Source organism: Rousettus aegyptiacus, unplaced genomic scaffold (genome assembly GCF_014176215.1).
Source record: "Rousettus aegyptiacus isolate mRouAeg1 unplaced genomic scaffold, mRouAeg1.p scaffold_m13_p_1, whole genome shotgun sequence".
NCBI lineage: Eukaryota > Metazoa > Chordata > Mammalia > Chiroptera > Pteropodidae > Rousettus > Rousettus aegyptiacus.
The window spans coordinates 155,961,832-155,983,916 of NW_023416284.1; the positions used below are offsets into that span (position 1 = coordinate 155,961,832).

The 22,085-nt window shown below is 40.1% G+C and overlaps 1 protein-coding gene across 1 annotated transcript; it reads right to left on the reverse strand.

The window, feature by feature from the left end:
* Positions 1 to 757: 757 nt before the first annotated feature.
* HDDC2 (HD domain containing 2) lies at positions 758 to 21,687 on the reverse strand. Its single transcript, XM_016161348.2, has 6 exons — positions 21,559 to 21,687; positions 20,306 to 20,427; positions 18,500 to 18,602; positions 13,132 to 13,200; positions 4,783 to 4,921; positions 758 to 1,130 (listed from the first exon to the last, which is right to left on the reverse strand). The coding sequence occupies exons 1-6, from the start codon at positions 21,640 to 21,642 to the stop codon at positions 1,033 to 1,035; spliced, it is 615 nt and encodes a 204-aa protein (XP_016016834.1). The 5' UTR covers positions 21,643 to 21,687; the 3' UTR covers positions 758 to 1,032.
* Between the last annotated feature and the right edge of the window lie 398 nt (positions 21,688 to 22,085).

Consider the following 22,085-nt stretch of genomic DNA (forward strand, 5'->3'; position numbering starts at 1 on the left):
GCCGACTGGGTATCCATGGATACTGTAGAGTTTCCAAAGAAACGCTGCCTAGAATTCACACCGGGCCAGCCAAAGGGTCTTCTTCGAATGGAAACTGACATTTGAATTAAAGAGACAGACATCATATTCCACACCAAAATATTGAACAGGTTTGCAAATGTAGAGTTTTCCTTCCCTTCCTAATCTTGTGTATCATTTAAAGGTAAGCGGGCAGATTACTTATCCTATGAAAGGGAAATGAAGGAAGGAAACCAGTTCTGATGTGTTCCCTATATAAGAAAACCTATATAAGGTTCAGTGACCCCAGCAATACTCTTCTGAGTATATATGTCTCACCTGGTGATAAATGTTTTTATAGCTGGTCTAAAGATCTGTATATCCTATGGAAAAATACAAAAAGGAATGACGAGTGGCACTGGAAATTGCATGCCCCAATCTGTATCTCCAAGTGACAAAAAGGACTGGAAGAAAGGATGGGACCTGTTAGCAGTCTATGATTGGGGGTGGTGGTGGCGGGGGGAGGCTTACAGCAGGCCAAATAAAAATTTGGCTCTAGAGAGTGATCCTTTGAATAAAGTATTTCATCTGAGGAAATCCATTATAATGCATTCCTTTTCCTGGATCTTTATCACAAAGTCAGCTAAAGAATCTGTTCTTGAAAGCAATCATAATTAAATTTTCTACACATATGGCCCTTGGGGGTATAGGTTATTGATTCACAATAAGCTGATTTAAAATCGCCAATAAATATTCCAAAGTTTATTGTTTTTAAAATTTATTTAGTGCATAAAAAGGAACCCGGCCCCCCCTCCCCACCTCCCAGTCTTCAGCCATACATTTTCATAACCACATCCTGTTCTGTAAGCTTCTTTTATTGCCACACTGTATTCATGTTTTTTGCTGGAGTCCAGGCAATTGAAATTAAACAGACTCACATCTGGGCAAATCAACAGACCAACAGTGGCAAAACACAGTACCACAAAACAGAAAAATAAAATGTTTGTTACAGGAGTGCATGACATAGAGCACATCTCAGGAGTGCGGCTCCCTGGCACCAGCAGCTATGTTAGCGTTTCTTTCTGCCTCGAGTTCAGAAACAAGCTGGACTATCTCAGGGTGACTGAATTTTCCTGCAAGGCAAGAAGATGGGGAAAAGATAAGGACAAGAGTTCACATCAATCTCTCCAGTTTCATCCCAGAGCTCATCAGGGGTTCAATTCTGTGACCTGACCCATGCTTCACTCCAACGCAGAACACAATTCCAGTTCCTTCCTTCCGATTTAGAGAGGGGCCAACAGGGATCGAACACCTGGAGCTTATTCTTTTTCACTCCAGATGCCACCATGCATATGGATGAGAAGGAGGCAAAGAACTGTTGATGAGACAGAGCTGGGAGAAACTTTACCAGGCAGCCTCTGAATGCCTCTACCAGGAACTCAGGGAAAACTCAACTAGGATGGAGCCCAGAGAGCTTGAAACAATCTCTGGCCATTCAGAATCTGCAATTAATTGGGGGGACAAAGCAACTACATATAAAAAAACTAGTAGGAAGACCGGGGGGTCTAGGCTTTCCCAGGATACAAACAATAATGCAAACATGTCTTTTACAAACACCTCTATGCCAAAACCCACTGATCTGTGCTCTCTTACCTTCTCCTTGGCCATTCCCAGATTTCTGCCTTGGGCAGCAGCCACGCTCCAAACAATCTTAGGTTGATGGTGGCTAGCAAGGGAATGTTAAAACTGCCATCTCTTCCCTATCTTTTCTTGCCAGTGCCTTTTGTTGCTCACTGTTCATTCCAATTTAACTTTATTTATTCCCTATCCACGACTTCTCTGAATGTTCCCTGCACTTTCCTGCCCTGACACCTGACTCATCCTTTCCCTACAGGCCTCTGACATAGTGGCCACTTTCCCTGTTACACAGTTCTTACCCCCAGGTCTGGACCTGTACTCCATGCTCCTGGTTGACTCCAGGCCATCTTCCTCTGCCCCACCGGGTAAAGGTCACACTGTCAGGCTGTTACTGCCATACCACCAAAACTGCTCTTATTGAGGATACCAGTTAGCTCCATGTTGCTAAATCTGATAGCTACTCCTTCCCTTTTGAAACTTTCTTCCCTTCACTCTTGGGACTCCAAATTTCTTCCCCTGAACCCACTCTTCCTCCATCATCCCCAGCTAGTGGCAACTCCATTCTTCCAGTGGTTCAGGCCAAAGTCCTTGGAATTCTTTCATAAACACACAACACACGAATCCTGTCGACTCTATATTCAAAATATATCTGAACCGCTCTTATTTTTTCTACCACTACCACTGTGGTCCAAACCACCTCCTTTCACTAAGATACAATAGCTACTAACTGGTCTCCCTGCATCTAGCCAAGTAACTCTTTCAAAATACAATTCAGATCACATTAGTCCTGTGCTCCACATCCTCCAAGGGGTACCTATCTCACTCAGAGTACAAGCCAGCACCTTACTGGCCTGTAAGTCCCTATGGGCCTCAGCCCACTTCTCAGAGCTCATCTTCTACCCTCTCCTCTCATCCAGCCTCACCGGCCACCCTGGCCTCCATGCTGTTCCTCCACCCTCAAGGTTTCAAAAAGAAAAGAAAGAAAAAGAGCACTAAGTTATGACTGAAATAGAGAAATAAAAATATGTTATCAAACTAACTAAGTCCCCTTCAAAATCTTCGTAATGGTCACAGTCTACGTCTTCATCCTTTTCTAATTGAACTTTTTTTTTTTCTTCAAGTATTATTGAGATAAGAAACCATTTCTTATAGCAGTTACATTATTTATATTAATTATTTTTTTTTAAATAAGTAATGCACTAGAGTGGAAAGTGCAGTAAACTTTAGTCTCAACTCAGCTATAGGCACGTCGCGACCTCTTCCCAGGCCCAAGTTTCTTCCTCAATAAAATGAGTTTAAGCTAGTTCCAGCCCGTCCGTTTTGTTTATTATTAGTACTTTCACGTGTCATTTTCTATTTTTCATTGTGAATATATCAAAATAGAAGACAACAGTGTTAAATGCAATGTACCACATAAACATGACTCGTATTTCAGTTACATTATGGGTGACGTGTGCCGCTGTAGAACCCAACCATTGCTTATAACACGGTTGGCAAACCTTCTCTATAGAGTCAGATAATAAATATTTCAGACTTTGTGAACTACAACTATATAGCCTCTGTTGCCAACTACTCACCTCCGCTGCTGTGGCACAAAAGCAGTATAGACATTTCACAAAGAATGAGTGTAACTATTTCAATAAAATTTTATTTATACAAATAAGAAGTGGGCCAGTTTGGCCTCCAGGCCTGAGTTTACTGACCCCTGGCTTACAATGTTACTCATTTAACTAATGAGTAGCACCTATATCAAAGACAGGTGAAACAAAGCTGGTCTTGGCCCTTAAACAACTTTCTATGGGGAAGTGAGGGGTGGGAGGGGTGAGCAAGTAGGGGTCCGAGAAGAGACCCAATGAGGACCATCATCAAGGAGAATACAAGTCAGACTGTGACAACACGATGGCAATCTCTAGACCAAGTTCAGATTGAACAAATGAAGGAAACACTTAATTCTGATGGGGAAGATTAGGACAGGAAACCAGAGAAATGAGTGGTCTCAGACTACAGAGCTTTTTAAGTCATTCGAAAGTAATAGGATTTTATTTTTTAGAAAGAGAAAACTCGCAAGAGTTTAAAAACAAAGATGTGATGATATCTCTATCTGCAAAAGAGGAAAGCATTGAGACATGCAGGATAAACTAGAAAGCCTGGCAGGTTAAGTTAAGTGGTTATAACAACAGTCCAACACAGAAATAATGAGGGTCTTGTCTAGAGCAGAGGTAATGGGGCTGGAAAAGAGAGAAGGAAAATCGAATCAACTTCATTACAATGCCTTACCATATTTTGGAGCTTAGTCTGTGAGCTGGGATCTTCCTCTATTTAGTGAAGTCACATAAGGGTCCTGAGAAGTCCCAGAAAGGCTATCTCTAATGGTACTCTCAGGAGAGATGGAGGCTAAGCTAAGCCTGAAGAGCTCCCAGGGAAGAGAGATGGAGTTTTACTCCAGGGGGCAACATGAACACCAGCTATCACACTAGCCATCACTAATGCAGGGTACTTAGCTCCTCAATCTGGAAACTGTATCAAAATCAAGAGAGCTAAGGCTTATTGCCAGATACTATTCTAAGCCTTTTACATGAATTAACCCACTATCTCTTCAAACAAATCATCCTATGAAGAAGATTCTGTAATTATAAGGAAACTAGGTTAGTTAATTTGCTGGATGTTACATAGATTCGAATGCAAGCAGTGTGACTCCAGGTCTGTGCCATCAAGGGCTATAATGACAATGGCATGGTGACTTCAGCCATTTGAGATTTTATTTTAAATCTCTATTTCTAGATCCACCTTATATGACCTTACATCTACAAAGCACTTATAGGTTAATAATGCACTTTCGAGTACATGCTGTCTTTGAATCTCACAACCAAGTTGTGACTTAAGTAGGATAAGTATTGATTTCCCTTTTTTCAGAGAGGTCACACAGCTAGTGGGTGGGAATGTGAACCTGGCACTCAGACTCTGGGAGGCAGTGCTCTCATGCCCTCGGCCGCCTCCCACCACAAATCCCACCATTTTCTTTTCAGATGCTCCATATGGAAAGGGTCAGAAGAGGATTACAACAGTGGATTCACTAACATAATGTTAGTCACTACACTAGGATTAAGCCAAACTAAAATTATGCTTATTGAAAATAGCACTGAGTACCTGCTGTGGAATCATAGAAGTCCTGTAATCTCCCAGGTTTGTTCTCAAGGTCTTCATATTCAGATGCCTGGAGAATCATCTCACATTGGTCCAGCTGCTTCACAAATTTGGCTTCTGCACTAGATTGGGTCTCATACTCCTAAGTAAAGAGACAATTAGAATGGCACAATTAGGGCTACATGATGGGGTAATGCAGGGAAATTCTGATGCTGGCACCTGAAATCAGACTCATAGCTAAAAGCACATTTTATATTGGCCGTATTTCTCTATGGTATACAAACCCTTCGCAGAGACACCTCACCTTTAATTTCACAGCTAACATCAGCATTCCATGCAAGAAGCATGTGCTCACAATTCCAAGTGTCCCACCAGGTGCCTTGGTTCATATTGACACTTTCAAGCATTTTTCTTCCTGTTTAGTGTCTTGTTTTCACCTCAAGATCTTTGTCCTTTAATCCACCTAGGTACTGTAGGTCTATTTAACTCCAAGCTAATATTTCATCTCATGCTTCTAAAACTATTTCCTTTTCCATTTAATGTCATTTCCTTTCCCTTTATAAATGAATTTCCAGCTTTCTCATCTGTTTGTTACCACTTTACACTCGGAATCTCTATGCTTACTGTCCCAATAGGGAAGATTTAATCAAGTCTCCCGGGGTTATGACTCTTGAGGACATAGTTAGGACCTATGAATTCTTCACTCAATGTTGTACGTTAGTGGCAGGGAGGTGGGGAAGGTAGCGGACAGAGCAGCTTTTTTACCTTTCCTCTTTCCATTGGTCCCTCCCTCCTCAGCGAAGACATGAAACAAGAAGCTACAGGAGGTCTGCTTCTTAGAGCATGACGACGTGTCATACAATCACAAGTCTCAATCAATACTATATAGAATCATTCTTTTATTAAGACCACAGTGTTCCCAATGGTTTCCCTGCACAGTTCTCATTTGTAATTCCACCCCAGATGTATTTCGGTAATGAACCTGTCATGCTTTCTTGGCAGGATAATGCGATGTAAATCACCAAAGGTTTCTTGGTTTTTATTAAATGCCTTATTCTTATAAAGCCAGCTATTTGGATTTTGATAGAGCTTAAAATTGTACAGGGAAATCATTTTTAATATGAAACCAAATACATTTAGTTTTATTCCAAAGGCACTTAGAAGTAATTACATTTAATTGAATTGTCTATTTACATTTATAATTATATATTTATATTTAATAAGTTTAAGTTCATTATTTAACGAAAAGAGATGGAATACTCTAAGTGTAGCAGACCAGGATTTTTTTTTCACTGTTGAAAGTGAGAAAAAGAGATTATGAGACCATTAAGAAATAACGACACCTTATAACAAATTCTGGTGAAATTACACATTTAAAAAAAAATTATTGTTTTCTTTCTCTCAAAAAATAATGGTACTGGCATTTCTCAATTTCGCTTTCCAACCAGGAGGCAGGGCAGGGAGAAGAATACTGCAGACAAAGCTCTTGAAGTAAGGAGGAGCATCTTTGGGGGAAATCACTGCAAGTAGTTCCTAATGGCAGGATGGAGTACTGAAGGGAGGAAAGGGAGAGAGAGGAGCAGAAGGTGGAGAAGGAGCCAGCTCCTGAAGGGCCTTGTGGTTTATGTTACGGAGTCTCAGCTTATCCTGCAGCTATTGGACATCGCTGACAGGTTTCAAGCAAGAAGTGTCATGATTAGATTTGCATTTTAGAAACTTCATTCTATTTGCAGGTTGGAAACAGGAAAATCAGGTTAAGACTTTGTAGGACTAGCAGAGAAGGTATGAGAATATGGTGTGACCTATTAGTGTGGCAATGAAAATGGGGAAAAGTGGGAAGATTTGAGAAATGTTAAGGATGAAGAAGCAAACCAATATGTGAATATAAATTAAAGGGAGAGTCAAAAATGACTCCCTAGTTTATGGCTTGGGTAATTAAATAAGGAGCAAAACAGAAGAAACAGATGAAAAAAACTGACAGAAAAAAAAATAGCAAAACCAAAATCCACATAGATAACATTTATAACAAAACTAAGGGACATAACATTACCACAAATTGCAAAACATACATGAGTGGGGACAAACTACCTCCAGCCATAAGCCCTATATGCAGTCAGCATCTGTCAGAGAAAAAGTAGCGGGGGAGCAACAGGGCATCTGATGGACCAAAGAATAGGAGACTCTCCAAACAGCCAACAGTTGTTCATAGAATTACCAAATTTTAAGAACAGAAGACAACTCTGGAGGAATCTTGCCCACTCCAATACCAGCAGATATAAGCCCAGCCCTGGGGAATTTGCCAGTCTGGTCTGTTGGGGCTCCCTTCCAAGATAGGGCCCCCCACATGAAGAGAAAATACCAGTAGTGGAATCAAAGTTGAGTGGGATAAGGATAATAGAAATAAAGAAAAGAAAAAGTTCACATTAAAGTGGGGAAGGGGAACAAAGCCAGAAAAATCTCTGAAAGCAAGCCACTGTATTTTTAACACTAGAAACCAAAACAAAAGAAAAAGCAGAAAAGAAAGCTCTGTGGAGTTAAAAAAGTTACCTGAACCAAGTGTCCTTCCAAAAGTTCCGGAAAACTAACTGCATATCAAATGAGTAACAGAAAAAGCACAGAGATCAGATTCCACAAAAACTTACCATAAGATAGAGAGCAAGGAGCAAAATAACATATTTACAGACAATTCACAACAGAAAGACATTCTCATTTTTTAAAAAAGGATTAAATCTACCACAAACTATTTCAAAAAGTTTAACTAAAAGATATTAAGAAAAGGATAAGACATGAAGGAGCAACATAAAATCAATTAGAGATAAAATAAAAAGTCATTTTAAAATGCAGACTAAGCAATGAGTAACACAAGGATAACTAAACATGATGAATGATGCCTTAAGAGAAAACGAAATTAGATTTAAAAGTCAAAAAGAAATGAAGATATAAAGGATTTACGAGGTAACAAACATTGACAATAGGCAAAGATGAACCAACAGATAAAAGGAAAAATTATATTCAAAAATATTTTCTCGAAATTAATAAAAAAAATTGCAAGTATATATTACATACTTAACATATATTAAAAATGCACACTAAGTACCTAAGGATATTAACCCAGAATGACCAACACAAAGACATATCCTAACAGCATCATATATAAAAAATATGCAAAAAGAGCATCTGACATAGAAGAATAAAATAAAGAAAGATCAGACTCTTGACAACAATGCTCTATGACAAAAAAAAAAAACTGACCTTCAAGTATAAAGAACACAGAGGAACTATTAAAAACATGCAAGATTTCAAAATTTAGAGAATATTATTCCTGTGAGTCTTTCTTGGAGAACCTACTGGACAACAAGTTTCAGGCAACCAAAATGACTGGGGAGAGACTGACATTAAGGACTGGTATTTAGCTTGTAGAACTAAGATTAAATGAGGTCTAGAAGAAGGGGGTTATAGTATGTAATGGTTATATGTACTGACAATGTAGTTACAGTAAAAACATTTAAAAAAAAATAGGTGAGATAGGACAGACAAAACAATTTTTTAAACTGTTCTCAATAATCACAATACTTGGTGGTGGTATATATAATTGTCGTTCTGAGATAGGTACATGTGTAAAAAGGGATAAAGCCTATACAACCAGGATTCCTGGTGTAGAAGAAAGGATATGTAACATAATACGTAAGAGATTAGGTACAAATTGTGTAATTCTGAATTTGAATTGGCAACATCTCTATCTATCTATCTATCTATCTATCTATCTATCTATCTATCAATCATCTAATTTCCTAGCTTTGTCCACTAAAAAGTATAGAAACAATAACCAACTCAGTAGCAATGAGCATCCCTAGTCCCCATATTGTGGTCTTGACATAGCATTTTCTATTTAAAAAGAAACAAAAAGCAAAACAGGAGGTCTGGTCAGAACACAGTCAACATAAATGTTAGGCTGGAGCACCTTGCCATTCCTGCTATCAAAGAAACTATCAGCATCAGCATTTTTACCCCTTTCCCACATGAACTGTAAGCAGAGAGGAGATGAGAAAGAAGCATCTGTTAATAAAATTACTTCAGCTACAAAATGAAAACAAAATAAAGACATTACCATTCTGCAACCCCAAAGGACTAAAGGACATAAGAATCAAGGAAACCCAGACATCATGCACTTCATGAGAAAGAATCCAACACCGCCTATGGTCTGCCATAAGGAACCAACCTGAACGATCCAGCCTCTGGAGGCAGCTGCCAATCTACAGAAAATGAAAGGACAGAGAAATACAAACTGCATTGTTGAGAATGCAATTGCTGAAACCCAGACTATGGGAAACTCTATAGTCAAATGACCTGGAGTCTTCAACAGGTAACTTGTAAGAAAATGAAAGGGATAGGGAGAGGGGCTGTACATGAAAGGGTACTTAAAAGACATATTAAGGTTTATGAAAATGGTCAAGAGCAGACTAATATCTAGGGATAAACACTTGGGTGATAAAACCATAAAGAAATTCAGGTGACTGCTATGAAAATCAGGGTAGTGGTTACTTTCTGGAGAAGAGAGGGGCTATGTTGGGTCAAGGCATAGGACAGGGCTTCTGGCAGAATGGCAAAGTTACAAATCTTGTCATGAACGGCAGTTACAAAGGAGTCATCCTTCTAATAACTCGCTGTGCTATACATTGTTTTTTTTTTTTAATAGAAGGATTGAAAATAATAAAAATGGCCGCATCATCGACCAATGTCACCATAAAATTAATAAATAAATAAAATGGCCACAGGCCACGAAGCTGTTGAGGTTCCTGTGGCTATTTAGGTGGAGCTGTCCATTAGGCTGTTGCATTCATGAGTCTGTAGCCTAGGAGGATTCAAAGGGATATTTCTTTAAAGCAAAATGCAGGCGATGGGGCAGGCTTCTTTCTATGATACTTTGAGAAAAAAAATGAAAATGTTTTCTCTCGCTTTGCTGAAATTGGATTTCACACTTCTGTGGTGAAAGGTACATTATAATCAAGGATGTTTATTTAATTGCTTTAAAGAGATGTGACCCTCTGGGCTGACAGCAATTTACAGTGGTGAATAGCTGTGAATAACATTTCAGAACTCAATCAACTGGCATCTTCTATCGGTACTATTCTAAGTTCCCTGGGTATAGAATAACCAGATTTTCTTAAACCAAAATCAGAACATGTGGACTGGAGACAGAAGAAAAATAGAGCTTACTATGTATCATGCAATATTTTAAGTGCTTTACATATACTAATTAATTTGATTGCCATACAACCCTATAAGACAGGAATACTATTTTTATTGCCATTTTAGAAATGAGAAAATTAAGGCACAGAGAGGTTCAAGAAGTTACCCAAGATCACACAGCTAGTGAACAGAGGAACCAGTACTTGAATCTGGAAATCTGATACTGAAGTCCATGTACTAACTGAACATGAATTACAAAAATGCTTGTTAATATGAGAGTTTGTGTAGCGGGTGGAATAGTATTCCTCAAAAATTCATGTCCACCTGAACCTATGAATGCAATCTTATTTGGAAATAGAGTCTTTGCAGATACAATCAAATTAAGATAAATTCATGCTGGATGAGGATGGACCTTAATGTGATGACTGGTGTCCTTATAAGAAGAGAGAAGTTTGGGTACGGATACAGACACAGGGAGAGTGCCATCTGACTATGGAAGCAGAGACTGGAGAGGGGCAAGGAATAACAAGGAATGGCAAAGCTAAAAGAGGCATTCACCAGAAGCTAGGGAGAAGCAAGAAAAGGATTCTCCCCTAGAGCCTTTGAGAACGTGGCCCTGATGACACCTTGATTTTGGACTTCGGGCCTCTGGAACTGCGAGCCCATAAGTTTCTGTTGTCTTAAGCCATCTAAGTTTGTGGTGATTTGGCACAGCAGCCCTAGGAAACAAAGAGAGTCTCTTACTACTAATAATAAGTAGCTGGCATGGTATCAAGAATATCATAGAACTATAAGTGCTGTTCAATTAATCAACATGCAGCACAATGACATAAAGAAAATGCTGACCTGGGCAGTGGGCTTGTGGCCTAGCTTTGTCACCCACTAGCCAAGAGACCTGTGGCAAGGTAAGGCCCTTTGGCCCTTAGTCTTTCTATAAATAAATTTCATAATTTTGTCTGAAAAAATGTGTTGCTGCTTATTTATATGGTCCACATTTTCTCCCTCTGACACTTAATAGAAAAACGACAAATAAAAAAAAGTTCCCTAACTCTTTTATGGCACGCAAAGATGAGGTTCATGTCAGAAGTAGAAAAGCTCACTTTTCTCCTCCACATGGGTCGTAGACATCCCATGGTATTACCGTAAAGAAATTTAACCCTTTGTTGTTTTCCTTCAAGTTGTTGGTTGGCCCAGCTGCAACAATTTTAAAGGAGGACTGTCACATTCCAGGGTGGACACTGTACCTGTCCTGAGATCTTTAACAAGCTTAACTAATTCAACCAATGCCTTTCACAAGGTCATGCAAGCGTTACCTGTTTGAAGGTTATAGAGTCATTTAATGTTGTTTCATATTTTTCCAAATCTAAAGTCTATGCAACTGTTGTAGTGTTTTTATTTGGAAGATATTGTTATAAATTTTACAGTAAGCTTTATTAAGCCAGTTGTTGATGGCTAACTAAGAAAATAATTTAATAGATACTGCCACTATGTTTACAATTAATTATGAGGCACGAAGATACAAATTTTTTGTAAAAAGTTTTCAAATTATGAGGGTCTTATCTCGCTCAGAGACAATACATAAAATTAATTTCATAAGCTCAGGGGTCAGTTTTTCCTTTTTATGTATGAAATGCAATCCAGCTCCACTCCATTATTCTCTGATTCGTAGTGTTTCAAAAGTTTACTTGAAAGTATACACTTTGGAATAAGGGACTCTTTTTCCTAGAAAAACCCTGTTATACCACCTGAGCCAGGGTCTAGCTAGATACCATGCATACTTTGCCAGATTTAAGTTTCACAGTTATTCAACAAGGTAGGTATTAAAAGTCCACAATCTCTCATCTTAAATCCTAAGGCCAGAACTGTCTCGGTTTCCAGGATTTTTTTTTTTTTTTTTATTTTAGAAAGTAATAATGTACATATAGTATATATTACAGAAAGCCTCTAGTGGGGTCTAGGGCAGACTCGGTTAACAAACAGATATTTCTACATCAAAGCATATTCATTTTCACATCAAGGGGGATGAGTGGGGATTCTAAAAGCCTCATGTTGATTCAGGTAAGATTTTCTGCTGAATGACTTTTTTTAAAAAAAAAACTGGTTCTCTGAACTTTGTAAATGTTCTAATCGTGGCGAAGAGATGTGGAGTTCTATTACCCCCATTTTCTAGAAGAGAAACAGGTTGACTAGAGCCAAGTATATCACACAAGGGCATATAGCCAGGAAGCAGGATTCAAATCCAGGTCTCAGACCGCAAGCCTTTCTTTACATCACACTCCACTGCATTAGGCAGGGTTGGGGCCCAAGGATGTGAAAGAAATGGTGGAAGATCAGGATATGAATATAGGAGGAGGGTGTAGGGCTTTGAATGAACTGTGAAAGTGAGAATGGAAGGCAGGTCTATCCGAGAGTAAGGAGTGAGTCCAGGGACTCAAGCAAGGAAGAGCCAGGGTGGGTGGAAGGGAAGTGAGAAACTGCAGCAGGCAGGGTTTTTTTTGTTTTGTTTTGTTGTCTCTTCACAAATGAGAAACAGCACTAGAAGGGAGGTGCAATGGGAGCGCAATCGCTTTCTATGCTCTTTCCACTCTCCCCACCTTTCTCTCCAACCTGCCTCTGTAATCCTTGCCACCAGCAGCACTGGGAAGGGAGAGCGCACTGACAGAGCCCCTGCTCTGTGCTGGGGCATCAGGAAGCACTTCACCTTGACCTCACTCAGTTCTATCAACCCTTCAGGGTCTCACAGATGCACGAAAGACTCAGAGAGGGGAATGTGCCCAAGGTCACTGAGCCAGGAATTAGTGAGATAGGAGGCGAACCTGGTTCTTAACTACACCAAAGCCCATGCTTTTTTCAAAGACCAGAAAGAGGTGGGTGGGTAGAGGGTTGGCAAGGTTGGAGGTGAAAACAATATAAAAGGAAATCCAGGGGCTCTGAGTCAAGATCCGCAACAGGTATTACGATGACAAAGGAAATGGGGAAATTGGAGGGGAAAAAAATCCTATTAGCCAGGAGAAATTTCTGCAGCAGCTGAGAAATGACAGACAAACCAGGAAGTACTAAATTAGAGACAGCTTGTTAAAATAATCTAAGTTAACTAAAACACCAATGAGGCATATACGTTCAGTTACAATAAATAAAAAGCAACCCATCATATATACTTACTTCCCAAAGTTCATAAAGCTCTTTTCCAAGATCCTCTGAGACAAGCTGGGTTAGCTGCTTCATAGCTTCCTAAAATATCAAACCATTATTTTAATCATGTTCAAAGCCAAGTAATAGGTTCAGACTCCTACACATAACTCCTGAAGGGGCAGTAGAACATTGGACAATCTTTATGGCTTACAAGAACAGCTATGTACCTTAAATAAGTGCATTTATTCATATGAGTGTCACTGAGCACTTATTTTGCAGCCTGCAGCACACCACACCCATAAGGATGTGAGGCCAGGAATTTTACATTTTGTGGCTGAATCCCAAGATGCCCAATCATAAGAATGCTAGACTTCCAAACAAACCTGAGAGTGGCGAGAATAGGCTAGTAACTGAATTACGAAGCTCAAAAAAACATTTTGTATAATACTACACTCATTTTCTATTGTTAACATTTATAATGTGAGGTGCCACACAAAAGGGCAGCTATTGTCATTAACACAAGGAAATCACATGATAGCATCTCGTACGCACACAGACTCACAGGCCGAAAGGAATATTAAAGGGCACTTAGCCAAAACAGCCATGTGGTATCTGAACCCTTCAACAGTACTGCTGAACATTTCCTGCCCTCCCGCCATAAACATGTCCAGTGGTAGGAGCTAGCCAGCACAAAAGGCTGCCCACGTGGGCTTTCAGCAGCACTGAGAGTACTTTCTTATATCAAGTAGAAAATTGTCCCTGCAATTCTTCCACTGTGCCTAACCCTATCCCTCCTGCTTTCCTCCTCTCACACACACACAGTTGGGTGGCGACCCAGATGGGCGGGAATCTCCGCAGCCACAATGACTGGTCCAAAGAATGGCCATGTAACTCAAACCAGTCATTCGGGGGCCATCTGCATGATCTGTCCAGCAGAGGCTGGGAGAGAGACACCACGAACAGAAGTTTGTGAGAGCCAAAACCCAAAGAAAAGCAGAGGTGAGAGAGGGCGTGGAGGGTGTTCAGTACTTAATCTAATCTCTCAAGTCCCAGGAGTCACCCTCGGTCCCATCACTTCCTTCATTTCTGTGTTGCTCCAGTGTCCTAAAATATCACACTCTGGGGGCACAAGGTCTGCGGTCTGCACGTTACTCTCAAGTGGCTTCAAATTCCTTGACCATCCTTGTCCTACACCTCTTAATCTGCTTTCATTCTAACCAGAGGTTAGGCTTCTTGAAAAGAATACGGTTGTAAGAACTACTTTTGGCAAAGTGATTACATAAAAGTAGCAAAGGTCTTACAGAAAATCAAAAAGTGAGCTGGGAAAAACCAATGAAAATTAAAAGTAGATATCTGTGTGTACGTTTATTACTGGGAAGAAAAAAATGTTATAGAATACAACCGTCTCTAGAGCAAAACATATCTGCCAATGTCACCAACCAGCTCTTGTACATAGTAATATCACCATCTTGAATGGCTTACAGCATACCACTCTTAGAGGTATAAAATTTAGGGTATTTTCTACCTGCATTCTCCCTTGCTCCTTTTCACAAATCTTGGTCAAATACTTGAGAAAATACTTCGCATTTTCAAAAATTAAAGATGTCTTCACAAATAGTTTGTCATTCTCACCTCTATTCCAGAAACACGTTTGCACATTAATTTTGTTTGAAAAGAATAAACTGAATAACATACATGTATGCGTATGTCGCAATCTAAACTTTTAGAATGCAACAGTCCTGCTTTTATGGATAAGGGGTTATTTTATCCCATTTCAAGTGACATGGCCAGTGCTGAGTGTGCGGTCTGACCAACCCAGGACAGAATGGAACCAGTTTCCTCACACTAGATGCTGTATTTCCATAAATGCAGCCTAAGACTGAAGTGGCTCCCAATTACTGACTTATTAATAAGCTTCCTGTTGACTAAGATCACCAAGTCCATTAAAAAACAGATATGTTATTGCTCTTTCTGAAACTGAACAACAATGTTCTGGATGTAAACTGATTGGTATCATTTGCTATAACACAATCAGAATTGCATTTTGAGACCTCTTGGGTAGTCAATATTCCGTTTGGCAGCATATGCCACAGAATCATGTTCACCTTTTTAAATGAACCCTTTCACGTCGATTCTGCTATAGTCCAGGGTACATGGCTGAAGATGCCAGACTTCCTCTTCCTGATGGTGAGCACTGCCACTCCCACTCCCATGCTAGTTTCATCTTGTTTACACATTTAAAGTGACAATTTCTCTAGCTTCTTCGTATTAGCAAAGCATGCCAAAAATATGCCTAAGGTTCTAAGCTGAATGAAGCTTTCAGTAAATACCTTGTGTCAGTTTTGTGACAAGCACCCAGAAAGTATTATCATCATTCGCACAGCCCTGGTGAGGCCGAACAGTGCAGCCGTCAATTACAAACTGCAGATTCAGATGGCATTTGAAACTGGCTTGCCATTTACCAGCTGTGGAACCCTAAGCAAGTTACTTAACCTATTTGTCCATCAGGTTTCTTACCTATGAAATGAGGTTAATAATGTACCCATCTGAAAGGACTGTTATGTGGATTAAATAGTTAATAAAGTATTTATTATCTAGCATATACAAGCACTCTATAAAATGTTCACTAAATTTTTCATTTTCTCCATTTTGCCATGTTCACTCCCATAATAAAGTCTGGTTCTTCTTTTAACCCCTTGGATTTTCAGCAACTTTAAATTAACTCTTGTAGATATATACATACTTTAACACTCCTTCCGTCTTAATAAGTTTTTCTCTTAGCAAAAGAATATAAATTAGCATTGTTGTATTCCAGCCTCCAGTACCATCCCAGTAGTTCTTGATAATCCTTACTAAGCACCCTTTACCAACTTGGGTCTAATATAAAGTTAATTTTATCCTTTTTAGGAAGAGTGTCAGATCACAATATTGCTTTTGGATCCTAAATTTTCTCCTCTATGCCCTCATCCTCCCTTCATCTAACACCTGCTCTCCTCTAAAACCACCAGCCTTCCAGGCTTATGAAGTATTTTTCCTCTTTTCTCCTTCAGTTTAAAGCCTTCCTGATGCAGTTGGCTAGCCTCTGGACAAATGATGCTTCCTGGTTCTCATTATGTGCATTCCACCTCAGCCAAGACACCCTCATTTAATTATCTGAATGCATGGTTCAGACATCCAAACCTTATTCATAAACACCCTCTGCATAAAGAATGGTTCACCTCCGATATCCTTCTCTCTGTTCCCAAATCATAGCCAGCAGTAGAAAGAGGCAATGGGACATTGGCACTCTCCAAGCCCTTGGTTTCTTATCCAAGAACTTGTGGTCCTTTAAGATGTTTGTTCTGTCCCTTCTGATTATGCTATTTTTTCTCCTATAAATCAGGAGTGGGCAGCATCCAGGTGGTTTAATAAAGCCAGAAAGATTTTTCATCATCACCAGGATACAGTGTCCAAGAAGAGAGCAATACTCTCTGATGGTTCAGGTCTTCTCTATGCCCCTCCATGGGGACCAGGACTTAGCTCTTGTCAGGACAGCAGTAGGTCTTCTCTCGATTCCAGTGGTTGGAGAGTCTTCCTATTGACTGTTTTTCTTCAGAAGGTTCTGACTTGCTCCTTTGCAGAGTAAGCTCAAGTTCACTGTACATCTACATAGTGACAGCTTGTCTTTTCTTCTCCCTCTGAGTCACTTTAAGGTCTTTGATTACCCTCTGCACTTCAGTACATGATTTCTCCTCCATAATGTCCAGATGTACCCCTGAATAAAACTATTGTATATCCTGAAATAAGCTGTTTAATTGAGGAAGTTATCTCCTTTCTTTTCCTCTATGACATACATCATTACTCAGCATCCTCTGGTTCAGGGCTAATTCATTTTTGTAACTCAGTATTAAGCTAACTGGTTTCTTTTTAAATTAATTCTGTCAATTAATATAGGACTTTTTTTTTTTTTTTTTTTTTACGAATGTCTTAACCTTTTTTAAAGATTTTTTAAAATTTATTTTTCAGTTATGGTTGACATACAATGTTATATTATTAGTTTCAGGTATACAGCATAGTGATTGGACACTTATATATCCTACAGTGATTACCCCACAACAACAGTCTAAACTCTTACAGAGAAACATTTCTTTAGCTACCTCCCTTTTTACAGTCTGCCATGATGTTAAGCCTGTATTCTGGACCTGTATTTTAGCAGAAAGAAATACATTCCTCATACTATTACTCTTGTTCCCATAATTTAGGATATGTTAGAACTCCTAAATTGGGATTCCTCGTGGATTTTCCCTCTAGAGGGGCAAAAATGCAGTTGGCTACTGAGCTTATCTCCCCCCAAGTCTCAGAATAGCTATTTAAGGCTACCTACCCGGTTAAACCATCTTGATAAATGATGTGTCCACTTAGCAATTTAGGATATCTGGCCTATAACAAAAGTAGTTTCCATAATGCCTGAAATGAGAACCAGCCAGTCAGCATTATTTAAAAAAAAAAAAAAAAGCCTCCCTGGATTTTCCAGCCTCTTGGCCCTGGCCTCTGGGTTTAAATCCCAAATTAATATTGACTTAATAGTCATTGGCCATGCCACCCTTAACACGCCCAATTTCGTCTGATCTCGTAAGCCAAGCAGGGTCAGGCCTGGTTAGTACTTGGATGGGAGACCACCTAAGAAGACCGGGTGCTTTAAGTATAAAAAGAAAAATAAAATAAGTAATATTGACTTAATATTTTATTGATGTTGTTCATTTCTTATTAATACAAATAGGTTCAAGGACTAATTTAAAATTCACAGAATAATAATTATATATATTTGTAATGTATAGAACTCTTCAAAGAGCTTAACTCACATGGAAAATTCCTTCAAGTTTAACTATTTCCATTGTTCTAATGAAAGCCATGCCATCTACATCCACATATTAGTGAGAACTCAAATCAATATAGTTTCCTGTCCCTGTGTTTAAACATGACTGGGAGCAGGCATATTTTCCTGTTCTTATGTTAAAAAAGGTTGAGAACAACCAAGAACCAATTCACTCTTACTCCAGGACATCCTTACTTCTGGAAGATATGACTGTAAACCACCCCAAAATAGAATAAACGCTAACAGTTTACTCTTCAAGAGTCTCTTTAAGACTTTGCCTCACCAGTCCCACCAATCCAAGGCTATTATGTCCTAAAATCTGTATATGTCAACTAGTTGTCTATTTTGTAAGATCCATCTAAACTTCCTCCAGCCCAGGCCCTAAAACTCTATATAAATATCTTCCTCTGACCTTCCCTTCCTGAGACACTAAGACTCTGTTGAGGTGGTTCTCCCTTACTTCAACAGGTTTAATAAACTTAGCTTTACTTCAGCAACAGGTTTTTGTGGTGGGCTCTTGTGAAGCCAATAGTCAACACTGACCTCTTCTCGCCTATGTTTTTCTTCTTTGGGGATGTTATCTGCTGGTGCTATGTCCCCAACGATGCATTCTGCCATATCGTGAACCAGGGCTAGGCGTACACATCTGACCAGGCAAGAAATGGTTAACAATTACACAGAATTATATTCACTATAAATTCCTTTTATTATTTTGAAGTTACATATTTTTCTTTCTCCATCTTCACAGAGTATTTCTTTTAATGCAGTATTTTCTAAACTAATTATATTCTGCCAACCTTCAACAGTTCTGAATCAAAATTGCTAGTTAATATTCAACAGAATACATGAGAGTGCAGAGAAAATTGTTAGCCTATATATTTTTTAAAAATGGCTGGTTTCTCAAATATTACTTTAAAAGATTGATAACCTCAGATTACAAAGCCAAGAGATGATCTGGTATAGTATTTACTTACTGATACAAAACTCAGAAACAATCATTTCCCCAACATACTAGTTAGATGTCAAAATGAGGCCCTTTATACAGAAATGAATGGAGTTCGGATAAATTTAGGTTCAAATACAGCAACCAAGATTTATTAGCTGTGTGACCTTTGCTAAGTTGCTTAATTTCTTTAAATGCTAAGTTTTATTGGCCTTCATTTTATCATCTGTAAGAAAGGAATAATACTTCATAAGGTTGGTAGTATTAAAACTAAACTTGATAATTTATGTTCCTAGCACATTTTGATTATTCCACAAATGGCTGATTATTAGTGATACTGACTAGTGTTCAGGATAATCACTATCAAAATAATGAAGGCAGGTCATGAGATAAATGCCCCAGAGGGCCAGTCTGTTTCATGTTCCCACGATTACCAAGACAGTGTAAGGCCTAACCACCTCCTCTTCGGTTGTCCCAGCCTACAGCCTTTCTCTCAGCCAGTTCAAATCTCAGACTACTCTTAGCTTCATCTCCATTGGACATCATGTTTTTTGTACTGTTTCCCAAAAATCTCAGTTCCACATTATCTACAAAGTACAGGGTTCCTCAGACTCCCTAATGAACTTTTGCTGCAATTAAATTGATGTACTTATCGTTTCCAAAGTATATACCTTTACTTTCTTGCCACCATGGCTTTGGTTTCTACGCCTTTCCCTCTGCGTGTTCTACCTTCTACTTCTCTGCCTAATCAACCCCTCAGAGCACATCTCAGATTCCACCCCTTAAAGATCACCCAAGAACAGGTGAAGTCTCCTGTTAGAACACTGTGCTAAGTTTCTAACGTAATTTATTTTGTGCTATTTATAGAAGCCATTTGGGGCCTATATAATTCATTTGGGATTTATTTATTGTCTTATATTGCTAGGAAACTCTCTTGTGCTCAAAAAGCATTCTACACAACACTGATTAACTGTAGGAAGAGAAGATATCTCTTTCTCAGTTATATCTTCTACATACCACCCCAAAAAGTCACCTCACAGATGGGTGCTAATATTCATAAAAGGGGCTACATAAAAGTATATAGTGGACTAATAAAGTCATAGAACTTTAGACATAACACACTCACCCTCAGAGGCCCTGGAAACCCTAATATCACACTTATGTTTCTTTAAGACCAAGGCAGGCTCTTTTCCTTTCCAACAGAAAATCCAGAGTTCAATTAACAGTGGATGCAATCAACGCACATAGTTCCCCTTCCCACATCCTAAATCTGTATGATTTGCCTCAAATACTTTTTCTTGACATATAAAACAAATATAGAAGAATTTGACACAGTCCTCAGCCATGAAAAGTGGTGGAGAATCACAGCCCAGAGACCCTAACAAACACTAAAGTTCATAGCTTACCGGTCTTTGTTAAGATGATCATCTTTGGTCACCAAAGCCATAACTGCCATCCTGTACATGTGATCTGATACACTCTCTGGCCTCGCGACATTTCTATACACCCAGCCAGTCCGTGGGACTCTCTGTGATGAAAATGAAACAGAGAAAGTTTATAAAAATATTAACTATCAGCTATGCTCTTCAAGAGAAGTCCAGGAATAAGGCACAGAAACAGGATAATTGTTTCAGAACACATTAAAAAAATACTTAATTAACCAAAATGATCGACATCTAGAATGAAATAAACTAGTCAGGTCAGAGAATTTTCAAAAGAGAGAATAATAATTTACAAATATACAAAAGTTCAATAATGAAGTTGCCCTGTGCTACTGATGTATAAATTACAGAACATGTGCAAGTCCTTTACACATAAAAACAAAACTGCAAAGTCGTTTATTTTTCATGACTACAAGAGTTAGGAAGTTTTGCTTTCAAGCAACCCTATTAGACAGACTTGAGTAGAAAACACTGTGGTGAAAGCTTGAACCTGAGCAAGAGACAGACTTCCAAATTCTGAAGAAGACACACACACACTTTCCCGATTCATGCTACACCAGTCAGGCTCTTTCTTTAATTCAGGTCATATGTTATGATTTTACGAGACTGCATTTCCTCCTCGAAAGTCGACAGTTCTCAGGAATTTTATAACTCTAGTAATTTTATAAACTCATGAAAGAAATAATCTGCTTTGAACTCGCTGAAATTCTGCAGAACCACTAATGGGCGGGGACCCGGGGAGGCACGCGCACAGAGGAATGTGATGTCAAAGTCTTGTTATTTCCGCAAGGGTGAGACAGATTTTGAGCGCCCCACTGACAATGTGCAGGACCAACGGGTTCTGCTCGTGCCACCTGCTGCTCAGAGGCCCCCATCATCGCAGTTGTGGGGTCGTGAGTCCCAAACGTACTTGTACTCGGGGCAGGCCGGGGCCGAGGTCCCGCCAGGACCCTCCGCAAGGGTCACCTGGGCCGCCGCCGCGCCCCCGCTGCTCCGCGGTTCGGACGCCCCAGGCCAGGCGGCCGGGTAATGCCTGCCCGCTTCCCCGCCTACCGCCAGGGCGCAACGGCCCCCGCAGGGTGTTTCCTTGGCGGGGAGGGCGGGAGAGGGGAGGCCCGGCCCGGCGGGGACCGCGGCGCCTCCTAGGCCCGCGGGCGCCCCAGCCTGTCCTCGCGCCGCCCGCTCCGGCCCCGGACGAGCCGCCAGCGCCCTCTCACCTTGAGCTGCCCCACCAGCCGCAGAAACTGCAGCAGATTCCGGGCCCCGCGGCCCGACAGGGCTGCAGCGGAGGCCGAAGCCATGCGACCAGCGATCCGGACAGGGCGGAGCAGGCCGCGTGGCTACCGCCTGAAGCTCCTCCCCCTCCCCTTTCCTCCTCCTTCCCGTCCGGCTCCTCTTTCTCTCCCTTCGTCTCCACCACTTCGTTACCCTGGTTTTCTCAGCCACCTCTGTCTTGCCTTGCACCCTCAGGCCTTGGTGGCCGCCCCTTGAGCATTGTACCATCCACGGCAGAAACAGTGCTTGTCCCATACTAGGCACTCATTACTTGTTTGCTAAACTCCATTCAGCTGGACTTCATCAAACGTTTAAAAACACTGCCTTTTCTGGGGAGGGGCGGATAGCAGGTGTGTTGGAGGAAGAAGAGAGCTAAGCCATATTGCACCAAAATCTTACCTTATGGGAACTCAGTGTCTGGTTGGGAAAAGATGAAGAGCTTTACTTCAAGGTAGACAAACTATAAGCG